The sequence below is a fragment of the Gopherus flavomarginatus genome, chromosome 3 (genome assembly GCF_025201925.1).
Source record: "Gopherus flavomarginatus isolate rGopFla2 chromosome 3, rGopFla2.mat.asm, whole genome shotgun sequence".
Taxonomy (NCBI): domain Eukaryota; kingdom Metazoa; phylum Chordata; order Testudines; family Testudinidae; genus Gopherus; species Gopherus flavomarginatus.
Genome location: NC_066619.1, coordinates 284,710,354 through 284,733,026, shown reverse-complemented (window position 1 = coordinate 284,733,026; position 22,673 = coordinate 284,710,354). Strand labels below are relative to the sequence as shown.

Here is a 22,673-nt window from a genome sequence, read left to right as displayed (position 1 = left end):
CTGGGACCCCCAGTCTTAACCCGATGCATTCAGTGTCTCTCTTCCTCTCCCATTAACTTTTTGTTCCTCTGATCCTTTTATAGGTTTTTGGGGGAAGCCCGAGTGCCCCTGCAGGACGTCCTGGGCAATCCCACCCTGACTGCCAGCTTTAATGCCCCCCTGCTGGACACCAAGAGGCAGAGCACTGGGGTAAGTCCCTCTCCAAGTCTGGGGTTTTGGGTGCGGTGACATTTCCTTGTGGGAGGACAGTCGGGCGTGGCCAGAGGGAAGTGATAGGATACACACGCTCTCTCCACCCATCCGTAGCTCCAGTGCCCTGAAAAATCCGTGATGTTACTGAGCAAGGGAGGTCGTGGGGTCGGTCCCTGGTGGGGGTGGGAGTTCAGATCCCAGTGAAGCGTGTGAGCAGCAACTGGTGGAGGAGGCAGCCCTTGGGGCAAAATGCCTGTCTCATTAAAACCAGACCAGAGGCTGGGATGATTCCACCTGCTCCTCTGTTGCCCAGGCAGCCTTGAATGGAAGTCTGAACAGAATGAGGCTGCAAGCCTTGGGGTTACGTTAAAATGGGGGGTTGGGGCTCCAGGAGGTGCTGATTGGAGGCACAGAAGGAGCTGGAAAAAACCGTGTACTAGATGCAGCCACCTGGCAGTGCATGGACAGTCCCAGAACTCCACAGCCGAGGCAGAATTACAGGGCACCTTCCCCTGATGCTTTCAGTTCTTCTGTGGGCAGAGCTATGGAGGGGACATGCAGAACTCCCCCTGCTTTCAGGCACTGGGCCCAAAGGCCTGGCAGGACCCCACGGTCAGGAGTCTGGGTTTCCTCCCTGATGTGTGATGTGATCCCTGGAGCCCCACAGTGCAGGTGAACCGCAGATTAGCCAAACCTCCCTGTTTGCTGAACTCCAAAGGGGCGACCTGGTAAATAGGAGGTTCCTCGAGGACTCTGGGGGACCCGGAACTGCAGAGAACCTGTCAAGCTGGCTTCAGTCCTGCAGGCTTTAGCAGCTGGGCAGGAATGAGAGGGTGGCTCTCCCAAGGTAAATCCAGATGAGAGCCATTGGTGTGAATGGATTGACACTGGTGTCGCTGAGTTAAGGATCCAGCTCCTGATTTACCAAACTCCTGGTGAGCCAATCCCTTGCCACCTCGTGCCATCACTGGTGCCCATGAGAAATGAATCATAGACTATCAGGGTTGGATGGGACCTCAGGAGGTCATCTAGTCCAACACTCTGCTCAGGAGTGTAAGACTCTTGTAACCCTTTTGCCAGGTGAACTTGGCAGCAACAAGGGCCGGGTTAGCTGTCTGGGCATTCCTCTGGACACAATAAAACAGGGCCAGCTCGAGCCCCCACCTGCTAATCTGAGAAAATGTAACATCACCCCTGGGTGCCTCTAAGAGGCAACACGTCCCCTCCTGCAAGCACCGAGTCTGTGTATAACAAAGGAAAACTTTTATTAAAAGGGAAATGGAACCCAGCATTAGTCTGGGAAATGCCACAATCACATTCAAAGCCATCCAATCGTAAGCAAAACACCCATCCTGGAGCATGCTGGGCGGTGGCCTTCGCCTCATTTCCTCACCTTACGGCGTTCCACAAACAAACTTTCCTTTAACACGCACCCCCTCCCTGCGCTGCCCCCTGCTCACAGTTGCAGCCGTTCACTCTGCATCATTGCCTTTGGCTGCTGCCTCGTTGTCCTTCACTGTGCCGCGTGCCATTGCTTCCTTTGCTACCACTTACCTCTCTGCAGCCTCTGCCACGCCACCTCTGGAGGTTCTGCCACTGTACCCAGCTCTTAAAGCTTCTGCCAGGGGGTTTAGGGCTGAAGAAGTGGGTTTTTACCCACGAAAGCTTATGCCCAAATAAATGTGTTAGTCTTTAAGGTGCCACCGGACTCCTCGTTGTTTTTGTAGTCTGATGTGTTCCACTCCTTTTGCATGTCCCAGGCATGTAATGAGAACATCTGAGATCTTTCGCCAAGTTTCCTCCTCAGGCGATCCTTCCGTTCCTCGCACAGTGGTGACTCTCCAAAGTCAAACTTTGCTGGGTCTATTGCTGGAACCTCAGCTTCACATTGGGGTCTCACGATGGTATCAGGTCTGCTATCTTCTGCCCTTGTTTCACAATATCACGGCTTGTTTCATTAGCAATCACTATAATCACCATTTTCTGGGTTTCAGTGGGGAGGGTTGTGACTCCACTGGGGACCTGCACTCCTTCAGCCGGCTGCTCTACCATTGCTAATCTCCTTTTCCTGCCTTTTAGGCAGGGACTCATAACATGCACGTCTCTCTCCGGCCTGGTATACACTACATTACGCCAACCTAACTCTGTAGGCGTCGACACTAAAATGTCGCTCCCACCGATGTAACTCGCCCACTACACCAAACGTGTAACTCCACATGCACGAGAGGCGTAGTGCTTATGTTGATGTAGTTAGGCCGATGCGGTGTCCGTGTAGACGCTGCGTTACTAACATCACCTGTTAGCTGTCAGCTACACACGGGGCTCACACTGACCGCTCTAGCTGAATACCTAGGCAGAGTAAGTGTGTTCATGAAAACAAGGTCTGCTCCTGAGAGTCTGTTCCCCAGTAGATGTTAGGGGAATGCTCATTCAGACCGCACTTACGCACTGGTGTGAAACGACTGAGGGACAAGCTGGGCTCAGGTCTGGCCCAAACCAGTTCACTGGGACCCCGCTGGACATTCCTGGGTCTGTTTTAAGCCTTTCCACATGTTTCTATTCCTGTTTAGATGAGGCCTTTTCTAAATAAAGCGTTTCCGCTCCTCTCCCAGGGAAGCGTGTGCTGTACGTCGGTAAGGCTGGGCAGTCTGCAGGACGAGACTGACTCTTTTTATAGACTTTTCCCTAGTGCAGCTGCCAAGGGCTGTGTCAGCGCTGGGACCCGGCCATGCAAGTGCCTTTCCAATAAGCTAGACTCTCCCAGGAGGCCGTGCTGGCTTACCCACCCGACAACCGGCAAAGCTTCATCCTCTTTTGTCACGCCTTTCACCTCCTCTTCCTCAGCTTTGGTCTAGCCCGTGCACAGCTCATAAATCCTACTGTTGTTACCGACAGGGCTGAGAATGGAACTTGGATTCAGTTCCTTATGGGGCTGGGTCAGGTCGGACCCCACCGTGTGGCTCAGATTCAAATCCCGTTTTCTGGTTCAAATACAGATTAGAACAGATGTCAGTGCGAGGCTGCAGGGTCCTTCCCTGGTGTGGGGGACTCAGGACAGCTTCTCTTAGGATTCCCACATTGTTGATCCTGAGCCCTACCCCCGATCCAGCCCAGATCCCAAACTCTTGTGCAGACTCTAGTCCAGATCTGACCACAACCTCTGCAGACCATTTTGACCAGGTACCTTATAGCACGAGGCCAGAAGGTCACTTTGTTTGATTTCAGCTCTGTTAAGTGACAATCCCACTAGTTCTCCAGTCCTCCACTGAATCTCCAAGGGAAACAGGGACAGAGGAGGTGAATTTCAACCTGAATTCCCTGGAAGCTGCGTGGCCGCGCGGCAGCCTATTTAGCGCCACGCAGGTGCTCAGGGAACCCACCCGGGGACCTGACACGGCCAGAATTGCCCTTCCCCCAGCCCCAACTCTGCTGCGGCTCGGACCTGCTCTAGCCGGGGCTCCCGGACCTGCTGTGGCTGCCCGTCCTGGACCCATGCATGGCCAGGGCAGAATGGCCCGGCCCAGACCCAGGCGTGGCCAGGGCGACGTGACCCAGCCTGGACCCAGGTACAAGCGAGGTGGCCTTCCCCCATCCCGGACCCAGCCCTGGACTGGACCTGCTGGGGCTGGGGGAGGGGTGCCTATCCTGCAGCCCCGAAGCTGCTGCAGGGGGAGAGAGCTGGGAGGAGTCCTCTCTCCCTGCTGTAGCCCTGGAACACCCTCCTGCACCCCAAACCCGTAATCCGCACTCCCACCCTGGAGCCCGCACCCAAGCCGGAGCCCTCATCCCCTCCATCCCAACCCTCTGCCCCAGCCCTGAGCCTCCCTTCCACACTCCGAACCCCTCATCCCCACCCCCACCACCTGAATTTTGTTATATGCACCAATATAGAGGTGATGTGCCACACACCACCTCCATATTGTGCACATAACAAAATTCATTCCTCACATGGGTGGGAAAAATGAGAGGGAACACTGGTTTCAACCCTTCTTTAGCCATTGTAAGGAAGCCCATTTTCCTCCTCCTCTCCTGGTCATCTGTTCACACAAAAGCTATTGCCTTAGCATTAAACAGGGAAGTACATTGTGCACCTCTCCCCCTGGGATGTGTGAAAATATCTGTCCTAGGGCACTTTGATGGCAAGAATTTGACTTCTTCTTACAGCAGTTCCCCCGCGACTCTGATTGTTCCTCTTTTGCTCGGCTACTGGTTTCCTTCCATTCCCAACTGGTGCTTTTCTCACCTCCTGTTTGGGGAACTCAGTTCACAGCCGGCCCCGTAAATAGCGAAGTGTTCCTGTAAACAGCAGTTCTCATTCTAGAAGCGTCCTCCTCTCCCCTCTGGGGCCCCAGAAGTCCTGGCAGCAGATCCCCAGGATGACAAATTGCACCTGACCTCCCTAGTTTTGGAAGCATGTTTGTTGTAGTGCTCTAATTTTACCCCAGTTGGAGGGGAGCCCTGGCATTGGGGACACTCAAGTCAGTGCATTTCTCTTCCCAAATGCATTTTGCATTGGCCACCCGATCAGCAAATGCTTTGAATGAGCTTCCTTCCTTCCTGGTAGCTGCTGCACAGTTCTTCAGAGTGGGATACCTGCTAAAACTGGGCGGACGAGTTCTGCAGTGCTTAGGTGACAATAGGAGTGGCCAGGGTAAAGGTAGAACAATAATGCCTATGTGTTCATCACTGGATCTCAAAAGCATTTCACAGTCTTTAACATATTGAGCCTCACAACATCCCTGCATTATTATCCCCATTTTAAAGATGGAAAACTGAGGCTCAGGTCACACAGGAAGAGCAGAGGTCTTCCATGGGCTAAGCCCCACACTGCAAGAAGGATGTGGATAAATAGGAGAGAATCCAGCAGAGGGCAACAAAAATGATTAGGGGGCTGGGGCACATGATTTATGAGGAGAGGCTGAGGGAACTGGGATTATTTAGTCTGCAGAAGAGAAGCGTGAGGGGGATTTGATAGCAGCCTTCAACTACCTGAAGGGGGGGTTCCAAAGAGGATGGATCTAGATTGTTCTCAGTGGTGGCAGATGACAGAACAAGGAGTAATGGTCTCAAGTTGCAATGGGGAAGGTTTAGGTTGGATATTAGGAAACACTATTTCACTAGGAGGGTGGTGAAGCACTGGAAGGGGTTCCCTAGGGAGGTGGTGGAATCTCCATTCTTAGAGGTTTTTAAGGTCAGGCTTGACAAAGCCCTGGCTGGGCTGATTTAGTTGGGGATTGGTCCTGCTTTGAGCAGGGGGTTGGACTAGATACCTCCTGAGGTCCCTCCCAATCCTGAGATTCTATGATTCAATGCCCTAATCACTGGACTGTCTTTCCCCTGAACAGGGAGGTCTTTAATAAAAAGATCTGAGGGGAGAGAAGACAGGGCTCTTGCAGTGTGATTAGCCTTTGATTGGGGAGGGCTTTAAGTGGAGTTGGTGCCAATTAGCTAGCAGTCCCGTTTCCTGAAAGGCGTGTCTTAGCCGCAGTGCGTCATGGGCCTCATGTCTTTAGGAAATGTAACCTATGTGGGCAAGGTTTGGAAGACCAGAAGGGGCCACTGTGACCATCTTGTCTGACCTCCCGCATGACACAGGCCAGAGAACCTCAGCCAGTGATTCCTGGATGACGCTCATCATTTGTTGTTGATCTAGAGCATGTGTTTGAGACAGGCACAGCAACAACCAGTCTTGCTGCAAAGGCCCCAGTGATGGAGAAGCTAGAGACACAGAAGCACTAACAGGACATTAAGAAGAAGGATGGTCTGGGGTTAAGCCATGGGTGGAAGATTCAGGAGATGTGGATTCAGTGCCTGGCTCTGTTACAAACTCTTGTGATAGACATTACTTTCTCTGTGGCAGAGTATCCTATTTCCCACCCTCTGTCCGGTTCATTCAGGTGGCAGGACTGTCACCGATTCTGGCTTTGTGCAGGGGTCAGGCCGGTCTGCTCTTTGTGGGATTGAGAGCAGGAAGCTGTATCGCAGTGGTGCTGTTTCTGTTTTCCTCTGTGGTACTGTGTGACCCTGAATGAGTCAGTGGCATGTGGGATGCTGAGCTGATAACGGTGGGCTGGGACTGAAGGAAGCCTTCATGGAAAGGCTCTGATGCTTAAAATAATTGTGGGGGGAGGGAGACTGGAAACTAATGCTGGCTGCCTCTCTGATCCTGGTTTAGTTTTATGGCCGGTGGCATGAGCTTGCCAGCAGCAATACAATCATTCCCAATGTGGTGTATCTTTTCCAAATGGCTCCTAGGGCTCATTGCAACCAGGAACCCAGCTGACTCTTTTGTAGCACGTGGGTTATCGTGAATGTTTATGGTTTCCTCCTTACAGAATTTGTGTGTCAGTCTACTGGGGTCCATCTACATCTCTAACTTCTCAAAGGGGCAGCAGTAGGCTAGCAAGTTAAGAAGAGGAATTGTAGAAAATTGAAAAGGGAAGCCAAGGGACACAAGGAGAACTCCATGGGGCCAGCTGAGTTAAGGATAATAAGAAGGTGTTTAAAAAAATATTGGGAACAAAAAGAATCCTGACAATGGTATTGGTCCATTCCTGGTGGAAATGAGTTATCAATAATAATTCTGAAAAGGCAGAAGTATTCAATAAATATTTCTTTTCTGTGTTTGAGGGAAAACCAGATGATATAGTCTAATCCTATGGGGATGATAACACTCCTTATATTCCACTGGTATCTCTGGAGTATGTTAAACAGAAACTACTAAAGTTAGGCATCTTTAAATGAGCAAGTCCAGACAACTTGGATCCAAGAGTGTTAAAAGAGCTGGATGAAGAGCTTGCTGGACCATTAATTTTGATTTTCAATAAATGTTGGAGCTCTGGTGAAATTCCAGAAGACTGGAGGAAAGAGAATTTTGTGTCAGTTTTTTAAAAGGGCAAATGGGACGACTGGATAATTATAAGCCTGTCAGCCTGCCATCAATCCCAGACAAGATAATGGAGTGGCTGATATTGGACTCGATTAATAAAGAACTAAAGGAGGGTGATGTAATTAATGCCAATCAACATGGGTTTATGGGAAGTGGATCCTGTCAAACTCACTTGATACCTTTTTGGCTGAGATTACAAGTTTTGGATGATAAAAGTAATAGTGTTGATTTAATAGACTTAGACTTCACTAAGGCATTTGACTTGGTACCGCAAGACATTTCGATTAAAGTCCTAGAATGAGATCAAATGAACATGGCACATGTTAAGTGGATTAAGAACTGGTAATTGACAGGGCCAAAATGTAACGACAAATGAGTGGGCATGTTTGCAGTGAGATCGTCATCGCATGCTTCCATTTCTACGGGGGTCGGTTGTTGGCCATATGCTATAAAATGGTTACGTTAAATGGTTATGTGATTAAACTTTATAATATTTTTATCAATGACCTGGAAGAAAACATAACGTCATCACTGATCAAGTTTGCAGATGACATACAAAGTTGGGGAGTGGTAAATAATGAAGAGGCCCGGTCAGTAGTTCATGGGCTCTGGATCACTTGGTAAACTGGGCGCAAGCAAACGGGTTTTAATGTGAATGTCTACATCTAGGAACAAAGGATGTAGGCCTCACTTACAGGATGGGGGGATAATCAGCTGACTAAGAGCACCCAGTGTGGTGTCTTTTGTGCTTGTACAGCACCTAGCACAAGGGGACAAATAATAAGAAATTATTAGAGCTGTGGCTGGACAACAGCCCTGAAAATCAGGCCTAAGGTGTCTCAGGTTGGGCAACTAAAAACGAAGGAACCCAAAGTGAGAGGCAACACTGCAAACCCAAGTAATAAAAAATCATTACATTATCTTAAATATCATGAGATTTTTCAGCACCGGGTTTGCTGCTGCTGTTCTCAAACTGTTCCACACCAGGGCTCCTTTTCACCTGGAAATTCGCCTCCCATCTAGCCTATGCCCCCTTTCACTTACTCGGGGCAGAGGAGAGCGAGGAGATCTGGCTGGTACAGGGATTTCCTGCCCCACGACATTTTTCAAGATACTGAAAACATTTCCTGCCCGAATTGGGATGAAAAGTTGAAATTGTGAAAACTTTTGCAAACTAAAAATAAAAAATTGAATGAGAATAACAATAATAAAAAAATCAGTTTGAATCAATCAAAATGTTTTATTTCAATATTGGCCATTTAATTTTTTTTCCTATAACTAGCTTAAATTTCAAAGCAAAAAGATTTTTTGAACAAAAATCCACCATTTTTCATTTTCAAAATCTTGAAACATTTTGACAAATTCTCAATATTTTCCACAATGTTTCTGAGTAGGAAGAAACTCATTGAAACGGCCCGTTCTCATGAGATGTTTTGGAATTGATGGATCTGCGTTTTCTGCTGAAAAGAGCTTTTGTCACCGATTTTCTGAGCAGCTCTAGTTGTGAGTCTCTGACCCCTCTTTGTGACCCCTAAGAGGGGGAAGGGTCCTGAATCCCAGCTTGAGAACCCTTGGTCTGCCACCTCTGGGACGATGAAATAGGGTGGAGGAGACGCCCCAGGTGCTGACGCACAATCTAGCTCTGAGAGTTAGCTCTGGTGTCACTAGTTTTCAGGACTGGCAAAAGGGCACTGGTGGGGGGGGCCCTCAGGAAGTTCTGCAGTCAACCGATCATTCACCTGAACGAATCTCAGTGGGAGATAAAATACCACGCAGTGGGAGGAGGACAGCAGAGGCTAGATTGGCAGGGTTGGTGGACAATCCAGTAGACGGATTAAACAACTGTGCCTGGAATGGGTGAGGTGTGCGAGCAGCTGCTTGTGATTCCTGTCCCTTTTCCACACCGCCACTGTGTAATTGCTCTAGAAAAAATCATCACTGGATTTGTGATTTGGGTCCTTTTAGATGATGCCCTGAACCTGTTGACCTATGGCTAAGTCTTTGGGTGGGCAAGGTCAGCATTGCTTGGGCATGCAAAAGCACTCCTCCAATCTCTACCCCCCTGCCAGGAAGCAGGTGCTTGGGGCGGCCCTCTGGCTGCTATTGGGGTGGCACGTCCAGGTCTCTGGTGGCAATTCGGCAGCGAGTCCTTCGCTCCCCTTCTTCTTCGGCGGCAGCTCAATCGGGTTTCCCCCCCCTTTTTTTTTCCCTTAGCTGCTTGAGGTGGCATAAAAGCTGGAGCCGGCCCTGCTGTCAGGCAGTGTCTCTTTAATTGGAATTTCGTTGAACCGCACTGCCTTGTGACGGGCCCTGCTTGCACTGCATTTGTTAAACGAAAGCTTGGACTGCCAGATTCTCAGAGGTAGAGACTCCATCTGTGTCTGAACTGCCCAGTGCCAGGCACATCTGTGGCACTGTACCGTTGATCAGTAACCGCTCAGGTGAGCTTGTGCAAGCTTCCCCACAAGCGTGAGTTCAAGTCATCCCTCGGTCCCTTTGGTTAGCCTGTTAGATACTCTCCTCTGGAAGCAGCCTGCAATTAAAGTCAAAACAAACTGACACGCACTTCATCTTTGAGGATCGAGTTCCAAATCCGGAGGTCAAATTCTGCAGTGGTGTGAAGTCAGTGTTGCCAACTCTCTGTGAATCCGTTGTGAGTCTCACGGTCTCTGGTGCTTTCTTCGTGCTCCTGCTCCTAGATCCTGTGATAGGGTGAAAATCTCCACTTTTATTCTTTTAAAAAGTAGTAAGTGGGATAGCCCTTGTGGTTGCAGAGAAAAGACTGAAAGCAGGCCCTGCGAAAGGGTCAAAGACCAACAGGCACATACAAAGATGATTTTTTTATGAAAATTTCATGGCTTTTAAACCAATCTCAGGCTTTTTGGGACTTTACTTGAACATTTGGGGTTGGCACTTCTGGATGGTGCTATATAATAACTTTCTGAGCCGGTGTAAGTGGGTGAGGAAATGGGTAAAGGTGGTAAAGCAGTTCAGTTGTTGCCAATTCGGAATTTTTGGGGGTGCACAGAACAATTGTCACTTGCCTTCTGAGATGGCAGGAGGAGCAGCAGTGGGAAAACCAGCATGTGGGAGAGAAGGCAGTTTGTAAATTCCTAGAGCTTAAGGCCAGAAGGGACCATTAGATCATATGGTCTGACGTCCTGTCAGGCACAGGCCAGAAGGTGTCTTCCAGTGACCCCTGCACTCAGGGCCAGCTTTAGGCCAATTCTGCCAATTCCCCCGAATCAGGCCCCACGCCTCAGAGGGTCCCGCGCCCAGTAAGAATCTCTTCCCTGGCTAGAGGCGCCTTTTTAATTTTTGCTTACCTGGCGGCGCTCCGGGTCTTCAGCGGCACTTAGGCGGTGGGTCCTTCGCTCGCTCTGGGTCTTCGGCACTTCGGCGGTGGGTCCTTCAGTGCCGCCAAAGACCTGGAGTGAGTGAAGGACCCACTGCCGAAGTGCCACAGAAGACTCAGAGCACCGCCCGGTGAGTACAAGCCCCATGTGTTTTTATATATATATATGATAGTCATCCCTGCCGGGGCCCTGTCAAAACTGTTCAAATAGGGCCCCGCACTTCCTAAAGCCAGCCCTGCCTGCACTGAGCCCAGTCACGTGTGCTGGGCTAAAGCAGAAAATTAATCCCTTTCCTTACTCTGCACCATCCTGTTTTTCCTTCTACTCTTTCTCCCCAGCATGGCACTTCCAGCATCACAGCTCTCTCCAATCCTGGAGCGTGATAAATGTTTCAAGTGTTAACATTTCAACCACATTTCAAAAGTTGAAAAAATTGAGGAAAAAACGGGTGGAATTTTTTGTGAAATTTGTCCCCGATAGTTGGCCAACATTTTTCAAATAAAAATAAATAAATCACATTTGTTTCTTCTTTTTGAGCAGCTCTGCCATGCTGGGCCATTGGCCCAGATTGAAGCAGAAAGAATTATGCCATCTACCGACTGACTGATATCTTTGCCCTGGGGCACCCTGTTCTTTTCCATGGAAGTCTCTAGCTTTACTCATCTTGTTATATCTGATAAGATCCCAGTTGAAGAAAATGTGTCAACAGCTGGGGATTTACAGTAGTAAGTTCCTGTTTCCCAGGTACAGTTTGTTAGTGCATTTGCAGATGGACAGTAGAGAGGATGTGAATCTCTTTTTTTCTGTTAAGGTTTCATCTTGGGGACGAATTGTTACTGACATAAAATCCTCCATCTAGCATATGCCAGATTTTAGGGTGTTGTAATCTGCTATTCGTACAGATGGGGCAACCATCTCCCACCCCCCCTCTGCCCCACCCCATGGATTCCATTTCCAGGAGAAGCAGGGATGCAGCTGTCTGGGTATCTATTTGATCTGCCTTGAAGGCATGGACAGTGCATTGCGATTTGCATGTAAAACAGGGATTCAGGCTTGTTTTAATTCTGAAAAACAGAACGAATCTTCCCCACACTTGCCCCATTGGCTCTCCAAGTGCAGATTCAATGTTCCGTCAGGTTGCAAGTCAATCTGGGCATTGGTTTGAGTTGCTGAGGTGTGTGCTTAGATTGTTGGCTCTTTGGGATAGGGACTGGCTTTTTGTTCTGGGATTGTACAGAGCCTTGCATAGTGGGGTCCTGGGCCATGAATGGGGCTTTTAGGTGCTGTGGTAGTAATACATGTAGATTTCTGTAAAGAGATTCACTTGCTCCTGCATGACATTTTGATTAAAAAAAATAGAACGATGTAATGTTAAATGGGCACACATTAAATGGATTGAAAGCTGCCCAACTATACGCTGGGGATTTATGAGTTGGAAGCAACAGAGGAGAAGAAAGACATGGGTATATTGGTTGACCACAGGATGACAATGAGCTGCCAGTGTAATGCAGCTGTGAGAAAGACTAATGCAGTCCTAGGATGCATCAGGTGAGGTATTTCCAGTAGAGACAGGGATGTGTTAGTATCACTATACAAGGCACGGGTGAGACCTCATCTGGAATCCTGTGTGCAGTTCTGGTCTCCCACATGTAAGAAGGATGAATTCAAACTAGAACAGGTGCAGAGAAGGGCTACTAGGATGATCTGAGGAATGGAAAACCTCCCTTATGAGAGGAGACTCAGAGAGCTTGGCTTGTTTAGTCTAACCGAATGAAGGCTGAGGGGAGATATGATTGCTCTTAGAAATACATCAGAGGGATAAACACCAGGGAGGGGGAGAGGTTATCTAACTTAAGGGCCAATGTGGACATAAGAACCAATGGCTATAAACTGGCCCTCAGCTAGTTTGGGCTTGAAATTAGATGAAGGTTTCTAACCATCAGAGGAGTGAAGTTCGGGAACAGCCTCCCAAGGGGACTAATGGGGGCAAAAAACCTAACTGCCTTCAAGACTGAACTTGCTAAGTTGATGGAGGGGATGGTCTGAGGAGACTGACTACGTGGGCATGTAGCCGATCTGCGACTGCTAGTAGCAAATATCCCCAGGGGCCGGTGATGGGACACTGGATGGGCAGGGCTCTGAGTTACTGCAGAGGATTCTTTCCCAGGGGTCTGGCTGGTGGGTCTCGCCAAAATCCTCAGAGTTCACCTGACTGCCATATTTGGAGTTGGGAGGGAATTTTCCCCCAGGTCAGATAGTCACAGACTTTTTGCCTCCCTCTGCAGCTGGGGGCATGGGTCACTTGCAGGTTTAAACTTGTGTAAATGGTGAACTCTTAACCTCAAGTCTGTAAATCATGATCTGGGACATGAGTAACTCAGCCCAGGGGCGGCAAGCTTTCCCAAAAGTGTGTGTGTGTGTGTGTGTGTGGAGGGGTGGGGGGTGGAGCAGAGGCAGCTCTGGACAGCCATGGATCCTCTGCCTGCCTGGGGTGGGGGAGCCCAAGAGTGGCCCCCAGCCTGTGTCCCTGCCCCCTGGGGACCCCGCCAAGGGCAGGTGGAGGGGCTGCAGCTCCTCACAACTGCCCGCGTGGCTCTTACTGTGGCTGGGCTGCAGCGCCGAGGCCCTGCCCCCTGACTGCAGTAAGAGCCGCTTGGGCAGCTGTGAGGCACTGCAGACCCTCCACCTGCCCTGGTGGGAGGGGACAAGGGCTGAGAATGGCTCTCAGGGCCCCCCACCCTGGGCAGGTGAAGGATCCGTGGCTCCCCAAAGCTGCCCGGGGCTCCAGCTGCTGGCCTGGCCAGAAGGTGGGGTCTTGGGGGAAAGAGGAGAGGCGAGGCCCATGGCGAAACATGAGAGGGCCATGGCCACCTGTTCCTCTCCCATTCTGGCATCCCTGACTCAGCCATAGGTCAGGGGCCTATTACAGGAGTGGGTGGTGCGGTTCCATGGCCTGCGATGTGCAGGAGCTCAGACTAGATGATCATGATGGTCCCTTCTGGCCTTAAAGTCTGTGAGTCTAACTAATCGGTCTCAAAACGTAACTGTAAATGGGGAATCCTCCTGAAGCGGGTATGTTTCCAGTGGGGTCCAGCAGGGAGTGGTTCTGAACCCTATGTTGTTTGACGTTTTTACCAGTGACCTGGAAGAAAACATAGAATCATCACAGGTAAAGTTCGCTGAGGATACAAAAATTGGGGGAGTGGGAGATAATGAAGATGACAGGTCACTGATACAGCGTGATCTGGGTTGCTTGATAAGCTGGGTACAAGCCAACAATACATGTTTGAATATCACGGAAGATAAATGTCTACATCTGGGAACAAAGAATGTAGGCCACACTTACAGGATGGGAGACTCTCTCTTGGGAAGCCGGGACTCTGAAAAAGATTTGGGGTCCTGGTGGATAATCAGCTGAATGTGAGCTCCCACTGTGACGCTGTGGCCAGAACCTCTAATGTGATCTTTAGATGCATAAATAGGATCCTCCGGGAGGAGTGAAGGGGTTATTTTACCTCTGTATTTATCATTGGTGTGACCGCTTCTGGAGCACCGTGTCCAGTTCTGGTGCCCACGGTTCAGGAAGGTTGTTGATAAATTGGAGAAGTTTCAGAGAAGAGCCATGAAAATGATTAGAGGGTTAGAAAACCTGCCTTGTAGCTAGAGACTCAAGGAGCGCAATCTGTTTAGCTTAACAAAGAGGAGGTTAAGGGGTGACTTGCTTACAGACTATACATACCTACCTGGGGAACGGCTATTTAATCGTGGGCTCTTCAGTAAGGTATAAGATGATCCAAGGGCTGGAAGTTGAAGCTAGACAAATTCAGACAGGAAATGAGGCGTAAGTTTTTAACAGTGAGAGTAATGAACGAGTGGAACAGTTTCCCCAGGGTCATGGTGGGCTCTCCAGCACAGACAATTGTAAACTCATGAATGGATATGTTTCTGTGCTAGGAATTATTTTGGGACAGTTGCAGGGTCTGTGTGATGCAGGAGGTCAGCCTGGATGATCACAGTGGTCCCTTCTGGCCTTGGAATCTATGAAAAAAACCTGTGAATAAATAATGACAGTGGCTCCTTTTTGACAGCTAACCTTGCCCGTGACGTGTGTTCAGATCCAGTGACAGTGCCTTTGCCTTTCTCATTAAAGGAGGCCTGAGCACTTGAAGAAGCCATATCAAAAACTCTTGGAGGTTGGCAGCCTTATCCCCATTTTACAGATGAGGAGACTGCGGCACAGAGATGCGGAGCCGCCCAATGTACCATAGCAGTCACTGGCAGCACTGGGAATAGAACCCATGTCTGTGGTCCCTTGACACTATGCACCACTAGCCCCCAGTTCTGCTCCTTGTCCATCTGTGCCCCTCCAGCCCCGCTTCCTTTTCCATTTCCAAAACAGTTTCTCCATTCTTTGGCTTTAGAGACACGAAACAGTCTAAAGCTGCCCTCTAGTGGCCAATTATTTAATCACAAGCCCATTTTCAAATTATCTAAAAAGCAGCCAGCATCAGTGTTCTGTTATTGCTTGGACGGCTGGGGAAAGCGGGATGGGGATATACCATTTAGCTAGGGCAGAACTGGGAATTTTTTCCTGAGCAGAAATGATCATTTTTCAGGAGAACAGAAGGCAGAAACCCTTTCAAGTACAAAGCTGTCGCTTTCACCCGCTGCACCATATAGGGTACGTCCACACTACCGGCCGGATCGGCGGGTAGCGGCGATCTATCGGGGATCCATTTGTCGCATGTAGTGTAGATGCAATAAATCAATCCCAGATCGCTCTCCCGTCGACTGCTGAACTGCAGCTTGGCAAGAGACGGAAGCAAAGTTGATGGGGGAGCGGCAGCTGTCGATCCTGCGCGGTGAGGACATGAAGTAAGTGATTCTAAGTCGATCTAAGATACATCGACTTCAGCTACACTATTCTCGTAGCAGAAGTTGCGTATCTTATATCGATCCCTCCCCCTAGTGTAGACCAGGCCATAATGAGTTCCGAAAAGAAGGCCAGTAGGAGCATTTTAAGCCTTTCACTTTTGAGCCCTCTTCTTGGATAGTGAACTGGCTTGGGATGCCAGAGATGTGGCTTCGGTTCATGTGGGTGATGTTGAGGAAGTCACTTCCCCTCTCCAGCTTGGAAAAGAGGAGACTAAGGGGGGATATGATAGAGGTCTATAAAATCATGAGTGATGTGGCGAAAGTGAAATAAGGAAAAGTTATTTACTTGTTCCCATAACATAAGAACTAGGGGCCACCAAATGAAATTAATAGGCAGCAGGTTTAAAACAGATAAAAGGAAGTTCTTCTTCACACAGCGCACAGTCAACTTGTGGAACTCTTTACCTGAGGAGGTTGTGAAGGCTGGGACTATAACAGCGTTTAAAAGGGAACTGGATAAATTCATGGACATTAAGTCCATTAATGGCTATTAGCCAGGCTGGGTAAGGAATGGTGTCCCTATCCTCTGTTTGTCAGAGAGTGGAGATGGATGGATGGAAGGAGAGATCACTTGATCATTATCTGTTAGCTTCACTCCCTCTGGGGCACCTGGCATTGGTCACTGTCGGTAGACAGGACACTGGGCTAGATGGATCTTTGCTCTGACCCAGTGTGGCTGTTCTTATGCTCTTATGGTCTTTCTGTGCCGCAGTTTCCCCTCTCTGAAATGGGGATGATTAAACTGACCCCCTGTGTAAAGTGCTTTGAGAGCTACTGATGAAGAGTGCTAGATAAAGGTTTTATTTGCAGGCTCAGCATCCTAGTATGTTTATTTGCACAGCAAGTGCATCCCATCAGGATGTACCTGGGCCACTGGAGAGCCTAGCAAGTGTGCTCTTGAGATGATGGACAGCAGGGTAGGTGCTTTGCACGCGCAATACCTGGTAAGACAGTGACGTATTTAACTTTGCAATTTCTTTCGGGCTGGAATGATCCATGGCGAATGTGAGGAGGGGATAAAGCACTTCAGACCACTGACACTTGTTCTGTAATGATCTCCTCAGTCCTGTTGCATATGAGCCTTTTATAATGATCCTTCTCTGTCCCCCCAGGCCTTCCTCAACCTGCAGGTTTCCTACATTCCTCCACCCGGGGCCGCTCCTCTGTTCCCACCGCCTACCCCTCCGGAGCCAACACCGTCCACAGCTGAGCTTGACACCGTCACCGGTAAAGAGACACTGTTGCATGTGCATTTCTCACATTTCTAGGCTGCATTCTGCTAAGTGTGTTGTTTGTGCTATCTGGCTTGCACAGTGAACCCATTATCCTGGACTTTAACACTAGCATTACCCTGCAGTCTGCTGCAGGCATAAGAACTTAAGAATGGCCAGACTGGGTCAGACCAAAGGTCCATCTAGCCCAGTATCCTGTCTTCTGACAGTGGCGAGTGCCAGGTACCCCAGAGGGAATGAACAGAACAGGGAATCATCAAGTGATCCAGCCCCTGTCACTCATTCCCAGCTTCTGGCAAACAGAGGCTAGGGACACCATCCCTGTCTATCCTAGCGAATAGCCAGTCATGGACCTGTCCTCCATGAACTTATCTAGCTATTTTTTGAAGTCTGTTTATAGTATTGGCCTTCACAACATCCCTTGGCAATGAGTTTCACAGGTTGACTGTGCGTTGTGTGAAGAAATACTTCCTTTTGTTTGTTTTAAACCTGCTGCCTATTAAGTTCATTTGGTGACCCCTAGTTCTTGTGTTATGAGAAAGAGTAAATAACACTTCCTTATCTACTTTCTCCACACCAGTCATGATTTTATAGACCTCTATCAGATCCCCCCTTAGTTGTCTCTTTTCCAAGCTGAAAAGTCCCAGTCTTATTAATCTCTCCTCATATGGAAGCCGCTCCATCCCCCTAATCATTTTTGTTGCCCTTTTCTGAACCTTTTCTAATTCCAGTATATCTTTTTTTATATGGGGTGACCACATCTGCATGCAGTATTCAAGGTGTGGGCGTACCATAGATTTATATAGGGTCAATATGATATTTTCTGTCTTATCTATCCCTTTCCTAATGATTCCCAGCATTCTGTTCATTTTTTTGACTGCCGCTGCACATTGAGTGGATGTTTTCAGAGAACTATCCACAGTGACTCCAAGATCTCTCTCTCGAGTGGTAACAGCTAATTCAGACCCCATCATTGTATGTGTATAGTTGGGATGATGTTTTCCAGTGTGCATGACTTTGCACAGTGCTAGGGAGCTGAGCCCTGGTGGTGAACACGATGTGATCAATGATCTTTTGGATTCCCAGAAGTTTTTAGTAGAGAGATGGGCCTGGATCTGAACCCCATTAGACTCTGCAAAAGTTGTATAGAATCATAGACAGGTCAGCCTAGAAGGGACCTGAAGAAGTCAGTAAACCCAGACTACCCCTGACGGGGGTTTGTCCAACCTGTTCTTCAAAACCTCCAGTGATGGGGATTCCACAGCCTCCCTTGGATGCCTGTTCCAGAGCTTTATCTCCCCTTAGAGTTAGAAATCTTTACGTAATATCTAACTTAAATCCCGCCTGATGCAGATGAAGCCCATGACTTCTTGTCCTACCTTCAGTGCATACGGAGAACAAAAGATCACTGTCCTCTTTATACCAGCCTCTAACATATATGAAAATGGTTTTCAGATCCTCCAGATCTTTTCTCAAGACTGAGCATGGCCAGTTTTTTTTACACTTTTCATCATCGGTCAGGTTTTTGAAACCATTTCTCATTTTTGTTGCTCTCTTCTGGTCTCTCTCTAATTTATCCTCATCTTTCCTAAAGTGCAGCCCCCAGAACTGGACACAGTGCTCCAGCTGAGGCCTCACCAGTGTTGAGTAGAGCGGGACAGTGATTTCCTGTGTTTTACATATGACACTTCTGTTAATACCCCCCGCATATTAGCCCCAGGCGCACCAGCTGAAAGTGGCACCAGATCCTGCCAGAACAACCCTTGCAAAGCCTGCAGACATATCTCCACTGCTACACTGATCAATACTGCCCCCAACATGCCTTTCGAGACCTATGGGTCCTACAGATGCCCCTTACAACATGAGCTGTATGTCATCCAGTGCACTAAATGCCCAATAACCACTATGTGGGTGAAACCAGACAATCACTGCACTCTCGAATGAACTCACACAGGGAAGTGATCAAAGACAAAAACACCCCATCACCTGTGGGTGAACACTTTTCACCAAGCGATCACTCCATATCTGACCTCTCAGTCTTCATCCTCAAAGGAAACCTGCACAGCACTTTCCAAAGACGAGCCTGGGAGCTTAAATTCATTACTCTGCTAGACACTAAAAATCATGGACTGACCAGAGACACTGGATTAATGGCTCATTACAACATCCTGTAACCCACTAACAACCCTTCCCCCCTGCTGCTGCCCCCCTCCTTTCCTCCCTATGACTGATGGGGTGTTAAAAGTCCACTTCACCTCCAATAGTCCCTTGAAATGTGCTAACTACTTCCGCTGAAGCGTCTGTTTCGCCTTGCGTTTAGCTGTGACTCTCTGAGGCCATGCCTGCACTAGCCAGCTTCCAGCAGCATCGCTGTACTGATGCACCGATGCACTTCTGGGCCCCTGCGTTCTAAGAGGAATCACAACGAAGCACCACATTGTACACTCCCTGCAGCCAGGCTGGCCATGCTGGGACCAGTGACTCATGCTGCAGCTTCTTGTGACGGAGAGGGCTGGGCCAAACCTAAGTGGTGCCATGACCCCATGGGCCAGCATGCAGCACCATGCGCTGAAATAGAGGCCAGCTGCTTCTCCGTCAGGGCAGTGGGTTGGCTGGACTGCCCTGAACAGGGCTACAACACCATGCGCCAGGTCCCAACGCTGCTAGCTCAAGCAAGCGAACTTCTTTCCATTCGCATGCAAATCTGCGTTGATCCGGCCCTGCTGGCCTCCCATTGGCCACTTCTTGTCGGTGTTTTCCCCAGGGCACTGGGTAATTGAGGGCCTTTTTGCCCCATTCCTGCAAAATCATCAGGGAACGTTCTCAGCTCAGGGACTGTGAGTTCCCCACCCTTCTTCATGCGGGTGATGATGGAAAAACCAAAATGAGATTGAACAGCCCATCCAGTATCATTCCCCCTCGCAGGCTGGCCTGGGAGTTGAATTTCACATAGCAGCAGCTTCAGCTAAAATGCGGTTTCTAGCCGCAGGGGCTTTGCCTGTTTGGTGTGTTTGTGTGGGGGTGACCCACAGCGGGGATGTGTGTGTTTCCATCACTTTCAAGAGGGTGATGAGTCTGCCACTGCCCCCACCTAATGGGACGTACCTCGTGCCACACAGGGTCGATGGAAGCTCCCTAAAAGTCCAAGGAGGCCACTGGCATCTCTTCTCCCCAAGACCTTGCCCCTGCACTGCCTCTTCCCCTGAGGCCGTGCCACCCACTTGCTCCTCTCTGCCCCCTCTACCCGGTTAAAAGTGAGGGGGCTCTGGCCTTCCTGTTCCGACACCCCTGCTGCCATGTTTATAACCAACCTTGCGTGTGCTGGCAGAGAGGCTTTGAACCTGTGCTAAAAGCGTCAGCCTCTGGCGTGGGACTTCCTCCGTTAGCTTGAAACAGCAGCAGACTAGAGCTGGGTGAATAAGAGATGTTTTAATTCACTGGCAATTTTGAAAAGCTGAAAAAAAAATTCCTTTTGGTTGGGACCAAAGCGGAAAACTGTTTAAATTTTGAGCAAATCAAATGGTGGAAAAAATTTCCTTTGGGGTTAAATGAACCATTTTGTGTTGACAAAACTGAACAGCTTTTTTTCGATTTTGAAACTTTTAAAATGTTTTTGGATTTGTTAAAGATCAAGGAGATGGTGAAACCAAAAGTCACTTCAAACCACACACACACACACACACACACAAAATCACCTTTGTTTTTTTCCAGATTCCTCCCCGTCCCCCACCCAGACCGCGTCAATTTTGCTGAATTGTTCAAATGGGCAAAATGTTTTGCTATCACCAACTCTGCATTCTCTTTAGCTTTGGCTAAAAAGTTTCCCCCATCTCGATAGCAGGCTGCCAAGCCCTTTAAGAGATTAGCCCCAAGTGGAGGACAAAAATTGGTGTGCTTCTCTACTGTGAGTCATGTGTGTCATAACCAACAGAAGATGCTGTGCTGGGTGTCAGCTCTTGCAGAGATCTGAGTGTGTGCTTTGTGCACCCAGAGCTTGGGAGCTAAAACTGTAGCTGATCTGAGAAATTGGCTTTCCAGGCTCTTGTTTTAAGATAGATCCCAGGGAATGCTTCCTCCTTGCTTCTCCCCCGGTCTAGTAAGTAAAAGAAACATCCCTGCTATCATAGGCACCGACTCAGCGGGTGCTCCGGGACTGGAGAACCCACTGAAAAAAATAGAGGGTGCTCAACACCCATCAGCCACCCACCAATCAGCTGTTTGGCAGCAGGCAGGAGGCGCTGGGGAAAGTGGGCGGAGTGGGGGCAGGAAGAGGCGGAGCAAAGGTGGGACCTTGGGAGAGGGGGTAGGAGGGGTGGGAAGAGGCAGAGCAAGAGTAGGGGCCGTGGGGTAAGGGGTGAGTAGGGGCAGGATCTCAGGTCAGCTAGGGTGGAGCAAACACTCGGGAAAATGAAAGTCAGCACCTGTGCACATGCTCCCAGATACCAGGCTTAGTGAAGAGTAGCAGAAGTTGTGGAGCATTTCCACCCTGTGCCCCTAGGACAGCGAGCCTCGAAGGGGCTGCCAGCGGATGTTTCTGCAACCGTGATACCCTCCAAAGCATGGGCGGGGTGGGGAGGGGGAAGCTGCAACCCCTCCCTCCTGTTGCTCCTGAATAGCTGAGCCCCCTTGGTGTTTTCGCTTGTGTCGCCAGCAGGGGTCAGCACCCCGCATTGTGCAGCCTCCTCGGGGGCTCCGGGCAGCGCCTCTGGGGACATGTGGGGCTGGTGTGCGCGGTGCTGGAGGTGGCTGTGGTGTTCGGTTCCCAAGGCGCTCTCCTGGGTAGCTCTCCCACCCGACCAGGGGACGGGGAGCCTGGGACTCCACAGGTGACTGGTGAGTTCCCAACCCACCTTCCCTGGGTCACGGGAGGCAGGGACAGAGAGATGGGTTTGTCAGGGCAGCCACCAGCAAGAATTGGTGGCCATCAAAACGTGTTGTGAGAACCCCTGCCCTAGGACGTGGTGATGGCTGCTCAGGGGGCTATGCTCATCCTGTTGAGCTGGGACTGATTCCAGGGTCTTGCACTGCACAGGGGGGTCGTGTGGTGTGAACCCAACCTGAGGTCTGGATAATGGGGACAAATCTGGGCTGCTTGACCCTTGCTGCTTGGGCCCTTCTCCTGTGCAAAGCTAACGTTGATGAACTGCCCTGGCCTGTTTCTGTGGGTTCAGCTCTGATCTCTTGGCTCAGTTCCCAGTTCTCGGTGTCCTCCCCGACTGAGCTGTCACCCCCATGCCTTCCAGATACAGCCGGGGAGGAAGACACCGAAGACCAGATAGTGACAGGGGATGAGACGGAGCCTTCCACGGGGCCCTCTGGGTCGGAGCAGCCCACGCTCCCCCGGAAGCCTCCTTCACACCACGTCCATGGGATCAAGAGGAAGAAAAGCACCCCGAAAAAGCTGCTGTCCAACAAACCTCAGGACTTTCAGGTGAGCAGTAGCAATGTGTATGTGACATTCGCCTCTCCAAGCTGCTCCTCCTTTACCATCCAGTTGACTGCAACATCTTAGGAGTGAAACCTTCTCTGGTGCGTGACCATCCTGGGTTCTTCATTGCTCCGCAATACATTAAACTGATCCAAGCTCCCAGGAATCCTGCGGGAACTGGAGCTGAGCGCTGCGGCTCAGGGTCGCATCTTCTCGGTTAATGACTCGTTGTGACAGCGCTTGGAGAATGTGTCCCAGGAGCTCCTGTGGACAGATCTCCCTGTAGGCCTGACTCTCATCTGCCAGTGTGGGTGCAGCCCCAGTGATTCCAGTGGGCTGGGCTGGTGTAGCTGAAAGCTGAGCATTGTGAGTGAGCATTCCCCAGCATCTGATGGGCCATTACCTTTTTCTCCTCCACTTGCCTTTAGATCAGGGTGCGAGTCATAGAGGGCAGGCAGCTTCCTGGTGTCAACATCAAATCTGTGGTGAAAGTCACGGTTGCCGGACAGACGAAAAGAACTAGGATCCGCAAAGGGAATGGCCCGTTCTTCGATGAGGTGAGTCCGGCTATTGTTTGGTCTAATCTCATTCCAGGCTTGCTTTGATCCTGCAGGGCTTCCGAAAGGGATCATGTGATAGAG

At 49.7% G+C, this 22,673-nt stretch overlaps 1 protein-coding gene across 7 annotated transcripts in view; it reads left to right on the top strand.

The window, feature by feature from the left end:
• DYSF (dysferlin) overlaps positions 1-22,673 on the top strand; it is a 326,279-nt gene that overhangs the window by 69,592 nt on the left and 234,014 nt on the right. For all 7 annotated transcript variants that reach the window (XM_050943290.1, XM_050943287.1, XM_050943285.1 and 4 more), the window contains exons 4-7: positions 84-189; positions 16,485-16,599; positions 21,848-22,035; positions 22,461-22,589. In XM_050943290.1, coding sequence (XP_050799247.1) covers positions 84-189; positions 16,485-16,599; positions 21,848-22,035; positions 22,461-22,589 — 538 coding nt within the window. The remainder of the gene's footprint in view (positions 1-83; positions 190-16,484; positions 16,600-21,847; positions 22,036-22,460; positions 22,590-22,673) is intronic.